At 44.7% G+C, this 19,209-nt stretch overlaps 1 protein-coding gene across 1 annotated transcript in view; it reads left to right on the top strand.

Annotated features, from left to right (window-relative positions):
* Positions 1–19,209, top strand: part of SLC9A6 (solute carrier family 9 member A6) — a 906,904-nt gene that overhangs the window by 549,775 nt on the left and 337,920 nt on the right. Inside the window, exon 9 of the mRNA XM_069612818.1 lies at positions 13,625–13,713. Coding sequence (XP_069468919.1) covers positions 13,625–13,713 — 89 coding nt within the window. The remainder of the gene's footprint in view (positions 1–13,624; positions 13,714–19,209) is intronic.

The following is a 19,209-nucleotide window of genomic DNA, read 5'->3' as shown; positions in this document are numbered from 1 at the left end:
GTCATGTAACACCAGTGGAAGGCAGACTGTCACAGCATCTCTAAGAATGGCGAGACATTACTTCAGATGCCTGTGCTCTGGAAACAATAGCCCAAGGTAACTGCCTTCCATTTTTAACACAGCCTCACAACAATCCACCGGGGAAACGCTCTTTGATTCCAGATCCGCTCCTACAGCAGGAGATATTAACCCTGCTAGAGAAAGGTGGAATAGAACCAGTAGCTGTAGCGGAGAGGAACAAAGGTTGTTATTCCCCATATTTTTTGATCCCCGAAAAGGACATAGGACTGAGACCCTACTTTAAAATTCCCTTGGTGTTTCAATTCTTAAAAGGGCTTACTAATGTATTCCCACCTTCTTCTTTTCAAGTTCCAGTTTGCGATCTTGATGTGTGCTCCACTTATGCCCATTGAGGTTGCTAACCTTCAAGACCATTTTATTGGTCACATTAACATCTGCATGTAGAGTGAGCGAGTTGCAGGCACTATCTTCCAGGCCACCCTATACTGTGTTCCACAAGGATAGGGTTGTGTTGAGGGTGAAACTCTCCTTCTTACCTAAAGTCGTGTCTGATTTCCATTTGAATCAGAAAATCATCCTGCCGGCTTTCTATTCTCTGCCGCATCCTGGTAAAGAGGAGGAAAGACTCCACAGGCTGGACCCTAGAAGGGCTTTAAGCTTTTATATTTCTAGGCTCTCCAAGCTCAGAGTAGATGATCGACTCTTTATTGGATACACCGGAAGGAAATTGGCTTAAGCGGTTTCAAAGCAGACCTGTCAAGATGGATTGTACTTTACATTTCAGATTGCTACAGTTTGGCTGGTAAGGACCCGCCAGAAGGCTTGAGAGCCCACTCGACCAGGTGTATAGCCTCTTCGACGGTTCTTTAAAAGGGCATCCCTATTAAATCAATTTGTGATGCAGCAACTTGGTCTTCAATGCATACTTTCACAAAGTATTATAGACACTTCCCACTCTCAGGAAGTCGCCTTTGGTAAGGCAGCGTTGTAAGATACCATGAATCTCAAGATTCTACTCCCTCCACCAAATTCTTTATGCTGCTTTGGGAGTCTATCAAAGATGAGGAATACATTGTAGGACACCATCCATTCGAAGAACAAGTTACTTACCAACTAGTAACGTTCTTTCGACTGGATGTTCCTCCAACGTATTCCTCATCGCCCTCCCATCCTACCCCTCTGTAGAATTTCCTATGTTGTTGCTACTTCAGCTCTCGCAGGGCTGCCTACCATCTGCCTAAACTAACAACTAACAGGAGGGGAAAACAGAACTGAGGCCAACGGGCGCCGCACGTGCTACTTGTACACCAGATAACGTAACCCTCGATGGAGGCCTTCGAGGGAAATAGACTCGATGCCGTCGACGTACGGCGCCCTCTGCCGAGAACATTCTTTCTGATGCAGCCGAAGCTGTATGAGAATATCAAAGATGAGGAATACGTTGGAGGAACATCCAGTCGAAAGAACGTTACCAGTTGGTAAGTAACTTGTTCTTCTCTCGTATCTTTGGGTAATACAAGGGTCTTGTAAGCAATTCTGGGTTTGTCCCCAGCCTAATGGAAATCTAATAAGATTTTCTTCAGGGATTTAAAGAAATCGTCTGGCACCTGGACAGGAAACATCTGAAACATTTATAGGTATATGGGTAGTACATTCATTTTAATAATGTTAAAGGGGAAGTTCGGTCAGAAATGTTATTGGCTTAATGGATCGGGCATGTATTTCTTAGCATACATTGATCGTTATTAAATACATTTCCATTGCAACTTACCTGAGTTTTTCTCACTTTTAACACATGCGGAAACGACGGCTTGGGTACCGGCATCTTGTGCTATTCTTATCCGTTGATCTATCGCCCTAAGTTCAGGTGCCCTCGTGGCACTGATTCGGCTCGCCCGACCCGAATGCTGACATCACAAGATGCTCCGGATGAGCTCCACATGGGCAGTGTAGCCAAACGTAATCTGGTTCAAAATAAAGGGGTGTACCTGCACTAGATCCCTGGTCCTTCAGGTAAGGTATATAGAGTTTACAAAACAAAAGGTGGATGGAGATGACACGGGTTATTCAAAAAATATATTACAAATTTTAATCAAACACATAGTACATCATTGTATGTATTGTTTTTAAAAACATAAGTAACAATTCATCATCATATATTTCATAAACTCAACTTTCATCCTAAATCCCAAACTCACTCATTCATATTTGTTAAAAAAACAAATTTGGCAAATTATACATAATGTATTGTTCTCCTAATACAAGTATTTCCAAACAGTAGTTATAACAAGTGTTATTTTGGCCCAGTCCTTATTTTCGGGTGTCGTGTTTTAGCTGATTAGTTGATTAACCAGAATGTTCACATAATCGTCGACACGTGTTTCGTCCACATATAACAGAACTGACTGTCTTTGGTTTTCAAGACCTTCTTCAGCACGTAGGGCACAAACTAGTAGGTCTGCCCTTGTATTTGGAATGGTATAAGCCAATTCCAATCCCCATGCGTCAATTCACGGGATGGCAAGTAGATATTTGGAATAAATCATTCACGGGGTCAGCCGCTGTAATTTCTTTCGAAATGGATTTTGCTATGTGCCATAAATCATATTGATGCTTTGTCTGGTAACTGCTCTCGCATGGCATTGGCAATTGAAATGTGACTGTCAGTGGCTATCTAGTCTATGTGCAGTCCTCTCGATTGCAGAAGTTCAATGGATTTGATGAAACTATATTCAGACCTTCCCCTTTCGATCCCTCTAACCACTCCTCTCTCCTGGAGTGATCACTTTCTCCTTTCCTCCCATCTCACCCTCTCTACCCCTCAGGCCAAGCCAACTCCAGCACTGCCACCTACCTTCCTGGTTATCCGACCCATGAAGCATATGTCAGTTGAGGCTTTTGCCGCTACTTTCTCACCCCCCTCTGCCTCCTCAGCTGACTCACACCCTGACACAGCCCTTCCCATGCTCCACTCTGCTAAATCTGATTCTCTGTTCTTGCCCCTGTCATGAGGATCCACCTGAAACCCAAAGCCAAGTGAAACTCTTGGTACGACACATATCTTGTCACTCTTAAACGGAAGTGCAGGGTGACTGAGAGGAAATGGCATACTTCCGGGACATTCTCTGACAAACTGGCCTGCCGCCTGCTCCAAAGGCAATGCCGGCACTCTGTCTGCACCAAGAAGAGGGCCCACATCCAAGCCTGCGTTTCTGCAGCTTCTAACAACTCGGCCGAACTCTTTAAAATCTGCAAGGAGCTGGCCAATACTGCTGCAGTCTCTACCTCTCCAGTCCCCTCCCAGGCCCTCTGCACGGCCATGGCTTCTCATTTCATCTGTAAAACTCAGGACATCTTGTCCTCTCTCTTCCTCTCCTCCTCCTCCTCCTCTCTCTACTCCCCGCTCTTCCTCTGGCCATCCCTCCTCCCTCCTTCTTTGCCTTTCCCCTGTTCTCCCCAGATGGGGTTTCTAGACAAGTCTGATCTATGAAAGTCTCATCAAGACAGGTTCGCCCTCGTTCCTCCAAAACCATCAAAGACCACATTGACAACCTGGCTCCTGCTATGGCTGATTTCTGAAACCACTCCTTTGCCACTGGAGTCTTCCCCTCCTCCCTGAAGCACTCGTTTGTGCACCCACTTCTTAAGAAACCCTTTGCTGACACTTCCTCCCCGGCCAACTATCGTGCAATCTCCATCACTCCTTTCCTGGGCAAACTCCTGGAAAAGCTGGCTATCTCTGTTGGTCGTCTCCATGACCATCAGTCTGTCTTCAGAGCTGCCAGAAGCACAGAACCTGCTCTCCTGAACATCAGTGAAGACCTGCTCTCCAACCTTGATTCCAATATCCCATGTGTCCTCATCTTACTTGATCTCTCTTCTGCCTTTGACACGGTCAACCATGCCATCTAGCTCAACCGTCTCCGCAATAACATGGGTATCACCGATCAGGCCCTGGATTGGCTGACCTCCTTCCTCTCCGATTGACCCTCCCAGGTCCAACTTGGGTCCTTCCTCTCCTTGATCTCTGTCTAGATGTGGTGTTTCCCAGGGGTCTAACCTCCCTCTCTGGCTGTTCAACCAATACATGGCACTTCTTGCCCACCGCATTGCCACTCTCTACCCCAACATTCCATCCTATGCGAATGACACCCAACTCATTCTCAGGCTCCCTTCCACCACCTCTTCTTCTCTCATCTGACTGTCCGCCATCCAGGAGTGGTGCGCAACCAATGATCTCTGCCTTAATGCCAGTAAGACTGAGATTCTCCTCATCGGTACACCCGCTCCCTCCTTTCCTGTCACTCTCTGGCCGGCCTCTCTTGGCCCTCTTCCGGCTCCCACCTGTGAGGCTAAAAACCTCGGGGTAATCTTTGACTCCACATTCTCCTTTTCTCCTCACATCTCTGACGTCTCTAAGAAGTCACACTACCAGCTGCACCTCCTGAGGGGTATTCTTCCTTTCCACTCCTTCCCCCAGAAGCTCACTCTCTCCAGAGCTCTGGTTTTCTCTAGGGTGGACTACTGCAACAGCATCTTTCTAAATCTACCTGCCTCTACTCTCTGCCCTCTGCAACTCATCCAAAACAGGCCTCAAGCCAAAGGATTGTATCTCTCCAGGACTGAAATCCCTGCACTGGCTCCAAGTGGCGGCGAAGATTAAGTTCAAAACCCTTTGCATTGTCCATAAGGCCTTCTGGGGCCTCAATACCTTCAATTCTCTCTTCCTAAATATCTTCCTTCTCGTGCTCTTCTCTCATCCACCTCCATCTCCATCAGGGTCAGTCGCTAATACAAGCAGCGAGTTGGTGGTAGATCTTTCATCTGCTGGGGACTCCCTCTGGAACAGCCTCTCTGAAACTTGAGGAGAACCATCTCCGGAAGCACCTGAAGACCTTCCTCTTTGCTTCTGCTTTCTCTCCTCCTATCCCCTGCTGATCTCCTGGCTGATTCTGAAACTGTACTGGTTACCTGGCTACCCTCTGATCTCTGGCCCAGGTCCCCTCCTCGCAATTTGCACACCTGTACTGCCCCTCCATGGCTACCTTTGCACTCGGGGACTGCTTCTGTATCCCTACAGCCCCTACTAGCACTTGACCCCTGATGTCTGCACTTAACCTTGCACTTGCCACCAGCTGGCCGCACTTTTATTTATCTGTCACACTGTCCACCAGCAAGCTAGATCCTTTTGCCAGCGAGAGCATTGTCGATTGACAACTGTTCGAGTGTCCATGCCTGGCTAATAGCGGGGAACAAGAAATCCTTCTGATATTTGTAGCATTGGGTTTGAAAGTGTACTGAAAGTTGATCCACAAAACAACAATGCAGGTGAACAAATTGCATTTCCAGCAGGCACTTTTGCAAGTATAGGTTGGGCAAACTATGACAATGAGTTACGGTGGTGTACCCAGTTACCCTTGATCTGCATGTTGGTGCCTTTAAACAAGTAAACTCCACCAATGGCTCCCCACAAATACTCTGGCGCAATTTATGATTGCATTTAACCATTTTCATGATCTCGATCAGGCAGCAGTCGAATACAATGTATTTTGGTTCCTTTAATAGCCAATCGTCTAGAGGTACAGTGGATTGCAATTCCATTGAGATGGATAAGTATGGATAAGTCCTCAACACTAGGAAGAGTGTAGTCTGCATCACAAGCACAATCGTCAATTAGTGGTGAAGATGCTTCAGTTATTTCTGTGTGTGATACTTCCGAAATGTCCACATGTGTTGGGGAAACGGGAAACATTTTCAGCTTCCTTGGAGGAAACCACACGCTCTCCTTTCCCTTTCAGGTATGTTGCTTCAGTCCCTCATGCCTTAATGGCATACTGTCACCCTTATCCCCCACCTCTGTATAAAGCTAGTGTGTTTTTAACCCCAAACTACCATTAGTGAAACCATATAGCCGGATGGGATGAGGATGAGGAAGAGGCAGGGAGTAGTGAAGATCACTCCCCGGGAAGCTCCGTATCCTCTTCCCCTAAGGCATTCAGAAACTAATTGTAAAATCACTGACACGAAGAAGAGTGACAGAGTAATGATGATGGCAAAGACCGGGCAGTATACGCCGCAGTCCAGTTGTTGAGAAATGAATAAGCAGACCAGGAAGTTTAAATACAGGCTGGTCAAAGCTGACAGTAGGCAGGGGAGAGGAAAGCTTCAGACGCTGAATCAGTTCGAGAACCGCAAGATGGCTGAGCACCGCGTTAAAGGCAGGAGTACCGTGGCAGCGGCCGGAGAGGTAGACCTGACGAAAGAATGGAGAAGTGAAGGTGTGGAAGGTCCACCGCTTAGAGAACGAAAGCTGTGGAGACCGTGCATCACAAATAATGACACCACTGGACTACTGCGCTGGAGGAGGCGGATATGAGACCAGTACGGCCAGGCGGAGAGGAACGAAGAGGCACAAGAGAAAACTGGTAATCCCTGGGAAGAAAGTAGGGTTACCAGGTTGTCTGCGAACAAAGGTTGCTGTGTAGCAACAACAGAAATAGCTGGTGAACCTAGAAGAGGAGGCTGGGTTACAGAATTGCTAAATAAAGGGAAATGCTTCATCAAAGCGCTTCAAGCAGAAAGTAACAAAATCATTAAAGATGCCAGAGGATTTGGTATGCAAATTGTTAATGGATTATTAAACCGTAATTGGGGGGGGGGGAAGAATAACCCGTATGACAGACTTGGCAAGCGACTATACCAATGTAAGGTTATGACAAAGTCCTGGAAAGTAGACACACCATGTGCAGTTAAGTATCTGAGTAATGAACAGTTTATGAAATAAAGTCCTAGCACAAGAATATACCAGGTGAAGATAAAGATGTGTGCAATAACGTGTTTTGTATAATAAGGCCCTGGACAAATAGCATACCAGGTGAAGTTGAATACCTGTAAGATAAAGTATTAAAGTAAGAGTCCAGGCAAGAGAGTAGGCCAGATGAAGTCAAGTATTTGTGCAACAAACTGTTTATCTACAAAGTATTTAAATAACAAGTCCTAGCGGGAGAGTATACAAGGTGAAATAAGTGTGCAATGTGACCTGGCAGAAGTATGCCCAGGTAGAGATTGACATTGTAAAGACCTGCAAGGAAACTATAAAGAGAAGAGGGAAGTTCTCTCATATCCCTAATACAACTGTAAAGTAATAAAGGAAGAGAAAGCTTGGGGAAGGGAGCCAATTCCCCACAAGTGTTGAACCACTGAAAGTTAATTTAAGAAGCCTAGGGAAGAGGGCTAATCCCTGGGGAAAAGAACATTGTTTATAAGAAAATCCTTTCTGTTGAATTGGTAATTTTGCATTGAATCTGAACATTTGAGCACTTGGAAAAGGCAAGAAACATCCTTTACATGCTTGTAGTTTATTTAGAGTGTGGGGAACAAAATAGGATTACAGACACAGGATGGATGGACATCTTGACACTGGACAGACAGTTTGGTAGGAGGTAGGGAAATTCCTCTTAGAATAGGGATTGGGAGGCCTTTTCCAACCCCACTTACTTTAATACATGTTTATAACCAAAAATGTGTCTCCTCTGTGCCTGCGTCTCCTTCCTGGCTCCTCACAGAACACTGTGAACAGATTGTGTAAACAACGTTTCTGGAACGCACCCCAGATAGTCTGGGAAGCGCTCCAAGTGCAGAGAATATTATCATAAACAAAGGTAAATGGTTTTATCTGATAATGACAATTACTAACAAACCACACAGAACTACAAAAGTTTCGCCAGAATCAGACACGAGAGAAATAGCCATAATGCAATTAGAGAGCAGCCCGTGACTGGGTGAAAGGTCTCAGCAATTTGCTGTTGGCCTTGCTTTTGACGTAAGCTCCTGTAAATGCGTACTTGGCTGACACTGATAATGGGAACATGATCTAAACCGTGACATGCTCTTACCAAACGCTGACAAAGGGTTCATGATCATGATGATGTGCATCCTGACAATGATGGGTAGAAAGTGAGCTAAGCACCATCTCGCTCTTGCTGATAGTGGGCGGAGACTATATAAAAAGGGCTGGCTTCAGGGAGAAGGGAGTAGGCTGTTCTGATGAGCTGGAAGAAGATGGGAGGCAGATGAGCAAGGGCTGGTAGGACCACCCGTGAGAAGCATTACATCCACTCTTTCACTCTTTCCTATGAAAAGGGGAGGGGGAAGTCCCTCCTTTTTCGTGGTCTGGTTTTTGAAGCCACTGAATTGGATGTTTTGGCATACGAGTCTCCAAATGACTCTTAAGAAGAACTACTATTTTTTTAATGGCTGTATGCTGCCTAGGACACACAGCTCACTGCCTTTTCACAATTGACAATTTCTGACACCTTGGTCAATTGCAATTGAGACGAAACCTTTTAAAGAATTTTCATCCAATTTTTTATGCTTTTTGCTATCCATGGTGATTCGCATAGGTGGTTTTTGGATTCAATGTTTACATTTTTCTGAATTGTGAAGACAGCAGGCTTCTGGGTATCCTACCCCCTCTTCTCATCTCCCTTCTATCTTTTAATGAGTAGTGAGTATATTTGATATCATATTGGGGGAAAAGGAGAGGTATTGAGAGAGCAGATGATTCTGTGAGGTTGCCTAGCGAGATCCGATAAGGAAGACAAGTTACTATTAAGTGGCTTTTATGCTTCTGAAATGATTAATTTTGAGTAAATATAGAGGCAGTGACAATGATAGATGCTTACTCATTAATAACCTTTTTGCATATTAAGTGTGTTGTGTAGTGACTATAATGGTAGCAATGTTTCTATGTTACTTATTTATCACAAGGAAATGATTTACACTATACTAGAGTGTAAGGGCATTCATTGAGTGTTCATTACTGATATTCTGGTCAAACATTTGAATATGAGCCGTATATGTGGGGCATCTATTTGAATGTACCTTTGTATTGATATGTTATCTATGGTGCATGTCTTTATTAAACACACTGACGGTTACAGGAAGGTATGTGCAGTGGACCTTCAATAAAATATATTTGACCTTAGCAAACCACTCCTGTGCGGATGAATGCTGTCCACCACCGGGGGTTGCCTATTCTCCTTACTGATGCACAGTGACAAGTGTATACTTTTCTCTCTATATTCCTACCACACCCTCTACAGGGGGGGTCTAGGACACTCCGCAAGGGGTGGAGCAAAGGCTCTAGTGATAGAGGTGATAAGAATTGCGTCCCTTTACTGGGATGGCTCGCAAGCTATTCGGAAAAGACAGAGTCTACCAAATATATTTATCTGTTTCCCTGCTAGAAAATGAGAAATGGGTATGAGACTCAAATGTAATCAACTGCCCATGTTTAGAGTGTTTGGGGCCTAGATTGGGGATCCCCAGAGACAAAGGAACTTGCGGTTTGTGCAGCTACATTCATGAAATTGAAACATTAAAACATCTTGTATCTTTTTGGGGGAAGACCGCATAATTGAGAACTAAACACTTTCCCGGCCCAGTGCATACCCTCGTGGATTCAGGAGATGTTGAGCAATGACGTTTCTCTGATTCTAGCTCTCGGTAGGTTTTTACAAAGCATTTTCCCTGACAGTATCCCTTAATCCTTATTGTTCTATTTTTTAAGGTTGGAATTAAGTCTATTCAAAGCACAATTTTCATTGAAACTTAGACTTACATTTTAACATGGTACATTTTGTGTTCTGGGCTTTCTAATTTTATGATAATGTCACCTTTGCCCAAAGTTGTGGGCATGACATTTTGAACAGCTTCTAAGGCCTAAAATATTGTTTGATATAATGAAGTATTTTTTTGATATATTTAGATTGCCATATTTGTTTATATCTTACATATGAATTTTAATGAAACCTTTAGATTATGTGCATTATATGATATTGTTTTTTTCTTTATAAAATGATTGTAATCTGTCTAAATGAAGAAGTTTGTTCTAATTGCGAAAGGTTTACCTACACAAATAAAAAACAGAACAAAAAACTTCAGGGTTCCTTGAGGCCTCACCAAAAAACAAAAAAAAAACTTCAGGGTTCCTTGAGGCCTCACCCACCCCCCCATCACTCTGGGAAGTCAGTCTACATCTTCCATTTTCGTTAGTACTTCGTACTGATTTAACATGGCAATATCTTGAATTAACCACTTTCTTGGAAACGTGACGAGTAGATGGATATTCTGGAACCCTTCAGGAACTTGGAATGGGAGTTTTCTCTCAAAAAGCCAGGCAAGTGGCCAAGTGCAAAATAATTAGCCGGTAGCACCTATTGCAATAAGATAGATTGAATGTTTATCCACATGTAGATTACGTAATGTCTGGCAGCATCCCCTTCAAAGTCCTTGTATATGGCATCAAAGGGAAACACAGGGTGCCAAAATAATGTTAACATTACTATAATTTATTATTATTATTATTCCAAAATGTTCCTCAGCCAAAGCAGTGATTTTCATATAGAATCAGTGGTGTCTTCTTTTTGGCACATAGAAATTCCAGTTTCATTGGTTACACACCACAATAGGGTAGTCTTGAGGGGGAATGTGTAACCTAACATCATTGTGGATAGATGTTTTTAGTGGTGTCCTTGTCACCTCACACTTAACTCACACTGGTTTTGACTGTGTGGCACTTGGGGGCAACATATTATTTTATTCAAAATATTTTACTTTCTGGTATTTGTAGTATGTCCACTTACATAATGATCATTGTGAATACTAGCATGTTACAGTGAAAGTTAATAGATTTAGGAACAATTTTTGGTCTGTTTTCTGGCACAGCCCAACAAGATTCAAAATATGGTTCTGTAGGCTTTTGGAACTGTGTAGTTAGAACTGTACTTTAGCTCAGAAAACACAGTGCTCCACACAGAGCGAAGTGTGGGAAGAGCAGGGATGGTATGCTCCTCTCCCACTGAAAGCAGCAGGAGATTGGAACAACATCTCTACTCTTTACCCATCTTCCTACATGGCCTGTCCAGTGCTTCTGCTACCCCGCCTGCCCTACTAGCTTCCCAGAGTCTGTGACAGACACAGACAGGAGGAGAGCATTGACATTATGCTCCTCTCCTGCTGAAAGCAGTAGGATGTGTGCATGACATCCCAGCTCATTTCGTAATGTCAATGCATCTACTTGGCTCTTCGTGTCTCCACCTAACCTGCCTGCTTTACAGAGTAAGTCCTGTCCTGTGCTCACCTCTTCTGGAGTGCAGGTGCGCAGAAAGAGTGTAGCATCACTGTTCTCTCATGTGCAGGCACCCTAGTGGGCTTCACTGCCTTGAAATGGGGAGACAACCTACTTGGGAGACAGAGCAGATGTGCTGCGCTGTCCTCCCATGCACAGCCATACCTGCGGATATTTTTATTTGAAGTCCCTAGCATTTATTTATGTATGTATGTCTGTATGTATTGAGTTTTGTATGTTGTGGGCCTATCTGGAAAGCAACGATGTGCTGTAGAGTAAAAGGCTAGAGTAATTGATATAATATGTATACAATTAGAAAGATGCAATGTTATGTACAGTTGGAAAGTTATGTGTATGGATATGGAGAGGCAGACCTTTAGAAAAAGAGGATACATTTTCTGTAGATTGTCAGTACAGTGTTGAGTACGAGAGAATTGGAAGGCACTTCTTGGAAGTGGGATAAGAGGTTGGGCATTTTATACCATTTTCTGGGAAAAAGATGGCATTGTTCTGAGTAAATGGGTTCCGGTGGCAATAGATGCAATGATGTGAGTTTGTGATTTGATGGCAAAATCTGCCGGTGGTGGGAGAACGAGTGTTTGGATAGTAATAGCTGCGAGTACCTGGTCGTTTGGTGACCAGACCTGGCAGTGATGCAAGTACCTATGTATATGATAGCAATACCGGGTATATGATAGAAATGCCTCCCATATATTAGTCTTTTGCATCTGTTTTTTAACAACCCATAATCTTGCCAATATCTTAGGCTTGCCAATTGCAGAAGATGTGCATCCAATTTGTGATGCAACATTGAGAAATAATGGACGGATGACCCGATGTTGGAGCCTGCTATGCCTACTGTCCCAACTATACTTTACTGTCTGAACCATGTGTATGGTTGCCTGTTTTTTTGCGGAAGGGAAGTGATGCCCATTTTGAGGTGGGCCAAACCCAATTTCATGTGGTCTTTCCCCTTCTCTAATGGCGTGGCAGGATGAAAAACAATGGTATGGAGGGTTCCCCAGAGCAGTGCAAGCCGATGAGATGAATTCAAACCTTTTCAGCCATCAGCCATCAGCCTTGAGTTTTGCCTATCCAATTTGTGATCCACCCATTAAGATGGAGTAATTGTATAATTTGCTATTGACTTTTATATTCTCGTTTAGAAGAGTGTATGTTTTTGTGTAAAATCAATGCATGTCAATTGGAGTTTTGAAAACAAAAAGCTGATCATTCAGGCAAAATCATAATGTGTAAAAAATAACCTGCCTCGATCTTGGGACATTTTTAAAATGTAAAGAGGCGGCTAAGAGGAAGCAAGGTGAAAACAGGGAATTCTCTTTGATATTTGTAGATACGCCATATGACTTATTCCATCACCTCTGTTTTGCAATCTCTATATAGAACTACCTGAAGAGCTCATTGGCCATCTAGGTACGCCTGCAAGCCACTATGCAGATGATGTGCAGGTCTCCTCTATAGCGAATGCCAGGCTTTTAAGACCAGTTCTTGGTTGCATTGATGCTTCATGGCCCAAACCTATCTTGCATTGAAATCGGCGGGCAAAGAATATATTCTAACGGGCAAAATCTGCACTATGCCTGTTCAATTATAGTTAAAGGAACTTTCTGCGGATGCTGAAATCTCTATAGTTTACCCTGGATTTAACTCTATCAGCAAACATACAAGCATTACTACAAGCACCTTCTGCAGTCTTTGGTTCTCTCCAAGGTTGCCTCTAGGAATGGTCTATTGCTGGGACTTTCCACATCACAGCTTCCAGCATTGCAAGCTACTCTCCATGCTGTGGCTATACTAAAATCAACAGACAGGAGATCGGACAACATCGCCCCCGTTGTCAGATAACTAAATTGACTTCCCTTCTAGACCAACCTACTTATTTCAAGCTGCTTGCTTGGCCTATAAAGCTGTTCATCTTGCCCCTACAGTATGTCTGTATGACAGAGCAAAGATATTAATAGAAAATATGTAACCTGTCTCTTTCTAGTTCAAATACAAAATGTTGAAATTGTATTCCAAAACTACTTGGTACAATATTAAAATGTTCCTTTTTAGGAAATATTGTGGCATGTGAAATTGTGAAGGTTGAAGGAATGAAAATGAACACTGTTTTGTGTTTTTATACAATTCTTTTGAAAATGTATCATTCTTTTTGTGATAGTTTGATGACTTTTAAATTGTATGGCTCTCTGATACCGCATGGTTATTGTCTGCCCTTCATAAAACTACAAATAAAAGAATCAGTGCAAATACTGACCAAATGATATTGTTCCCCTGGGTACAGGATTACAACAGCTGGCAAGTATGGTCTAGTTTCTGGCCATATGATGGCAAATGCCTGTATTATGCGTCACACAAGCACCAAATCTTAATTGCTTTGTGAATGGTTGTGGCTCATATTTTTTTACATATCAAATTTCAATGTTAATGAATGCTGTCTTTTATTGATAGGTGTGGTCGCAGTCCTGTTCTGTGGTATAACACAAGCTCATTACACATACAACAATTTGTCACCCGAGTCTCAGCGTAGAACAAAACAGGTAAGCATAAATGAGTTCTACCTTTCTAAAGATGTGTGTTTTTCATGGAGTTACGGTTTCTTTTTGTAGAACTGAATAGTGAACTGAACTCATTATTTGTGATTATGTTAAAATGTTGGCTCGCAATGTAATATGGGATTGTACACATAATGGAAATTATATCCTGATGAACGGCCCTATGTCTTGTCCATTTTAATTCTGATTGTCAATGCCTCTGCTTTCTCTGTCACTGATATACCTTTAACGGTGTGCATGTCATATCCCATGCCATTGGGTTTTAATCGTCTTTGTGTATGCAATACAGTAACAGGGAGCTGTTGCATACTTGATTCTTCTTTGGTTTCAACTGTTGTTCTTCCATCCCTAATGGAAGTAGAATCTTAAGTGGTTTGTCCTCAATTTATTTGATAACACTAAAAACCTTAAAAGTGAAGTCACCATCTGATTTCAAACAAACCATTGTTATGCACCTTACAGGTACTGCTAGGATCGTCAGTTTAATTTCCTGCTCAGCCATTTGAGATAATGACAAAAGTGTAAACTGCTGTACTTTTCTGTGACTGCCTTGTTTTAAACTCTGCAGCATCCTTTGCTTTGACATCCTCCCCAATTGTAAAATAATTGGGGGTGGGGTGAGCTAGATGATTGCAGTGTACCATCCTGCCCCCAGTTTTACAAGGAGGGGAATACGTGTATCTATTACAGATTCTGAAGTAAGCCAATGACATGTAGGCAGAAACAGCTATACCTTTTTATGTTCTGCAGCAATTAATTTTCAAATGTTTTTATTTGAAGTTTATCCTTTTTGAGAACTTGCTAGCAATATTGAAAGTATGGTGTTGCGCTAAATGTACTTGTAGTGTGTCTATTATAGATCCTCAACATAAATTAAACCAGTTGTTCTCTGTTCTACAAATAAAGAAGTAATATTTGGGAGACCACCAGGGGGCGCAGACGCGATGGTCGCTTGAGCCACCGTCTCCCTCTTCAAGCCCGATAAAATCACCTTTTCGAGCAGTGCAGGGGAAACTAAAGCTCAGAAAAACCAGCAGACGAAGCAGATAAGGCGTCCTGGCACCCACCCAGCCATAACCCAGGTGACGAGGCTGCGAGGAAAGGCAGAAATCAGCCTCCGATCGGGAGCCCCCGGGCAGCACAGAAGGCCCGTACTCAGAAAAGCGAGGAGAGGGGAGGAAAAAATGGCCGCCGTCATCTGAGATACGCGCCGCGCGCGTAAGAAGAAACTTGACAAGGATTGGAACAGCCCGCCAACAGCATCCTGTGCCCAGCGAACGGGAGAACTCTAGCCCTACAACGAGGTGCGGCAGCTCGAGAACAGCCACAGCGGTCCGCAGCCCCCGGCCTGCCGGAGGAGGTCGGGCGACCGGCCAGGCAGGCGGCAACCGGAGTGAGCGGCCCGGTGCGGGTAAGCAGTGCCCCAAGCGGACCTCTCCGCTTCGGTGCCAGCCCCCCCCTCTCCATCGGGGCCAACTCCTAGGACCCGGCAGTCACACTCTACGGCGCGAACCGCAAGCGAGGGTCCTATCCCTCTACCCACGCCTCACCTCAACACACGCGAGCACACTCGGGCCACGCCGCACCTCCACCCAGCAACCCTCGCGGGCCCAGGCATACAGCCGCTGGACGTTCTCCCCACCCTTCTCCTAGGGGGCCGTACACGGCAGTCGGCCACGGACACCAAGCCGCCCGCGGAAGGAGGCCCGTGTTTCCTTCGCCCAACCGAGGCTCCCCCCTCCTCACCAAGCAACAAGAGAGCAGAGCGGCCATTCTCGCAATCCCAAACACAGAGTGACCACAGAGCCTACCCCAACAGCTCCGACCCGCCGCTCCCACACCACGGACCCCCACGAGTACCAAACCCTGTGGTAGCTCGTCACCACTAGCGGAGCCTCGCAGCCAACCTAAGGACCATCAAGGGCCCTCCACGCACTTGAGCAGTGCTTTGAGGGGTGGGGGCGATACTGAGTCCGCACCGGAGCTACTTAGGGCAAAAACGCTGGCAACGTGCTACGAAGTCCGGGGCAGCCCACCACGGAGCTGAGAGAGTCTCCACTCGAAGATCCAACCAACCAACCAACCACAGAAACACAATCGTGGGTAAAAGCACACCCCGGCACGGCAGTCCTTGCCCACTGCAACAATAGCCTGGAGCCTCCATAGGTAACAAAGCTGGATCCACAAACCTTGGCAACCCTGAGAAAGTTTAGACGTAACAACGCAACCATGGAAGCGGAAGAAGCCCAAAGCACGTCAGACATTCCAGGCAATGACGGCGACAGCGCAACAAAGTCGGACATCCGTCTGCTGCTTGGGGAGATTAGATCAATGAAAAATAACCTAACTGAAATAGTATCAGACCTACAAACGAAAGTGGCCAAAGTCGAGGACCGCCTGGAAGCGGTTGAAAATAACCAACAATCAGGAGACATCGCCACCATGCAATACGAGGCTAGACTCCTAGACCTCGAGCAGAAGGAAAGGGACATGGAATCAAAAGTGGACGACCTTGAAAATCGGGAGCGACGCTCCAACATCCGCATAATCGGTCTGGAAGAAGAGCGAGGAGAGACACAGTCAAGCCTGGAGAGCACGGTGAAATCCCTAATCTTGTCTCTCTATGATGAAACCGTCCCCCCGACCCTCGAGTTCGACAGGGTGCACAGGGCAGGGGGCTCAGCGAGAGGCCCTCGATCGGTCCTAATCAAATGTCATTACTACACGCAAAGGCAGGACATTCTACAAAAAGCAAGAATAAAGGACACGATCAATTTCCGTGGCTCAACAGTCAAGATATACCAGGACCTCTCAGCGATGACCCTCGCAAAAAGAAGAGGGTGTCGTCCCCTCACGACCTGGCTCCGAGAGAAAGGCGTGAAGTACCGATGGGGCCACCCATTTTCCCCTCACATTCGAGTTCAACAACGAAGAATACAGGCTTACCTCGGTGGAAGAGGCGGAACGAGCTCGTCGCCACCTACAAGGTCCAGCAAGAGACTCGGACGCAGAGGGCCGAAGAGAACCAAAGGGCCCGCGCCGAGATCCAACTGAAAAGCCCTCGAGAAGAGGCTGTGCGCAACAGAAATGGAAATTTAAACGTTTGAACACTCCTTGAACTGCCTACACTGCACCTTGTATCTGTACACTATTTAGGTGCTCTAACTCTGGCCGAAATGGTCGCCATGGAGCTCCATTGAAGTTTTTTCTCTTTAAAGTTTGTTTGCCTAGATGGGGTTAGGGGCTTGGAGACACTCTAGGTCTTTGTCCACCATTACGGTTTCCTATGCATTCCGTCCCTGCACAAAGAACAAAGTTACAACTAGGGCTTGAAGAGGGGTTCTCCTAAAGTGGCCCTCTTTGGACGAGGGCGTCTCCTTTCTTTTTTCTTTACTCTTTTCCCTTTCCATGTGGTGAGGATGTCCCGTATAGCATTCCACACTAGGGAAGGGGCAGAGGGGACGTGGGGGATTCAATTAGCCACTCGACAAAGCAAGCTCGTGAAGCACAAAGACCCAACTCAAAAGTACCACAACACAAGGCAGTTTTTCACTAATTCTAATATGGAACAAAGGGGTCAAGCAAGCCACAATACAAAAAATGCTATCCAAACCCTAGAATATGGCTAACTTACAGGGCATAGTGTTCGGCTCCCTCAATGTCAAGGGCTTAAATTCCCCGCAAAAGAGATCAATGCTAGCGAGACAGTTTGCGCAATCCAAACTAGATGTTCTCTTCATACAGTAAACAAAATACATCAAGGGTGGAGAAAGAAAGATCCTAGGGAGAGACATAGGGGAAGCATTCTGGGCATCTGGACCGGAGAAGAAGGGGGGCGTGGGAATTTTGCTGCGTAGGTCCCTGGGAATGCAGGTTCTTCATATACACAGAGACACGCACAGGAGATACGTCGCTCTCAAGGGGACACTGAGAACACGTACCATCACACTGTGCGCAATCTACGCCCCCAACCAGGGGCAATCGAGCTTCACTGACCCCTTGTTCGATTTCATTGAGGAATGGAGGGAGGGTTCACTAATTTGTGGGGGTGACTTTTTTTTTTTTTTTTTTTTCCTTTATTGTTTCGGTAGTAAATTTACTTTACACCTTTACAAAATTTATAAACATAAAAATACATTAAAATACATTGAAAAAAAAACTATTATGTACATGAAACAAATACAACGGAATATCATTTCCTCTAAAAAAAACGTTGTGATAAGACCCTTCAAGTATACAAGACAAAGTGTTTGCGGACATGAGACCTCTGCAATATACTGTAAACGTGTGCCTCATAACAGGCCGACCACCACCCAAAGACCCCCTTACAGAATATAGGACACAGGAGCAGAGGGACAGAAGGAAGGCGCAACAAACAATCAGTCGAAATTCATTAGCACAACAAAACAGAGGCAAATACAGCAGTAAGTTCAGATACAAACTACTTATACTGGCCTAACGTTTTCTTGCCTGTGCAAGTGAGCCAAACTAATGCTGTTAAAACTTGCATGATTCATCGTCAACAGCTGTTCTTCGATCAATGTAACCAGTCTAACAGTTGCTAATATAGTGGCATTCGAAGAGCCCTGCATGCATTTTATCCATACTAAATTGGCTTCAAAGCTCGAATAAGAAAAAAACAGAGAAGCCAAGCAGCACAATCTTTGCTTCGCAAAAAATTTACAGTAGATAAATAGATGTTCAAGCGTTTCATTTTCAGACCTGTTCAGGCAAAATCGACATCCATACCCCCTTGCCAACTCCCCATACCCGGCCCAAGACCGAATACGCGCTCCCATGTGGATGAGATCTAAACGGAAACGCATATAAGTCTGTCTGGCCCTTTTTTCAGGAAAGCATAGGATATAGGGCAACCTTGGAATAACAGCATGTCTAAACCTCGCATAGGTCGCAAAGGAGGAGTAGCCCCCGACCTTGTCAGAATTTAGAGCCCAAGAGTTACAAAAGAAGCGAGTTTTAACTTTACCTGGGGTTTTAATTAAATCTGTCACAGTCATATTAAGTGAAACCAGAGTCTCCATTATTTCTTCCTTTGCTTCCTGAACCGAAGCCGGGCAATGTTTTTCCAACATTATCTGAAACTCCTCATAGAGTGAATTTGGGGGAGGCACTAAAACTTTACAAAAGGCATTTACCTTCCTCCAAAGATATTTGTCAGCTAAAGAGTAGAGTCCCAACTCGTGTAATATGATGGGATTTGGTAAATAACTAGGTAGCCCTAAAATGTTCTTCCAGAGATGGCCTTGGATCTGATTTAACAAGGGCCCCAACTTCAGCAGGCATATATCGAGAGTATAAAGCAAGATGGGCTCTATTTTCATCGTGTAAAATTGAATGAGGGGCAAAAGAGAAAAGCTGCAGTATTTGGCGTAAATTATTCTCATTTGTCCCAATAGCGGGCCGAGCTTCGCTTTCAGCAAGTTCCGCCATCCCTCAATAGAGGTCCCATTATACAAATGA

The sequence above is a fragment of the Ambystoma mexicanum genome, chromosome 5p (assembly GCF_040938575.1).
Source record: "Ambystoma mexicanum isolate Mex_15411 chromosome 5p, UKY_AmexF1_1, whole genome shotgun sequence".
NCBI classification, from domain to species: domain Eukaryota; kingdom Metazoa; phylum Chordata; class Amphibia; order Caudata; family Ambystomatidae; genus Ambystoma; species Ambystoma mexicanum.
The sequence above is the reverse complement of the archived record's forward strand: the minus strand, read 5'-3'. Positions and strand labels throughout refer to the sequence as shown.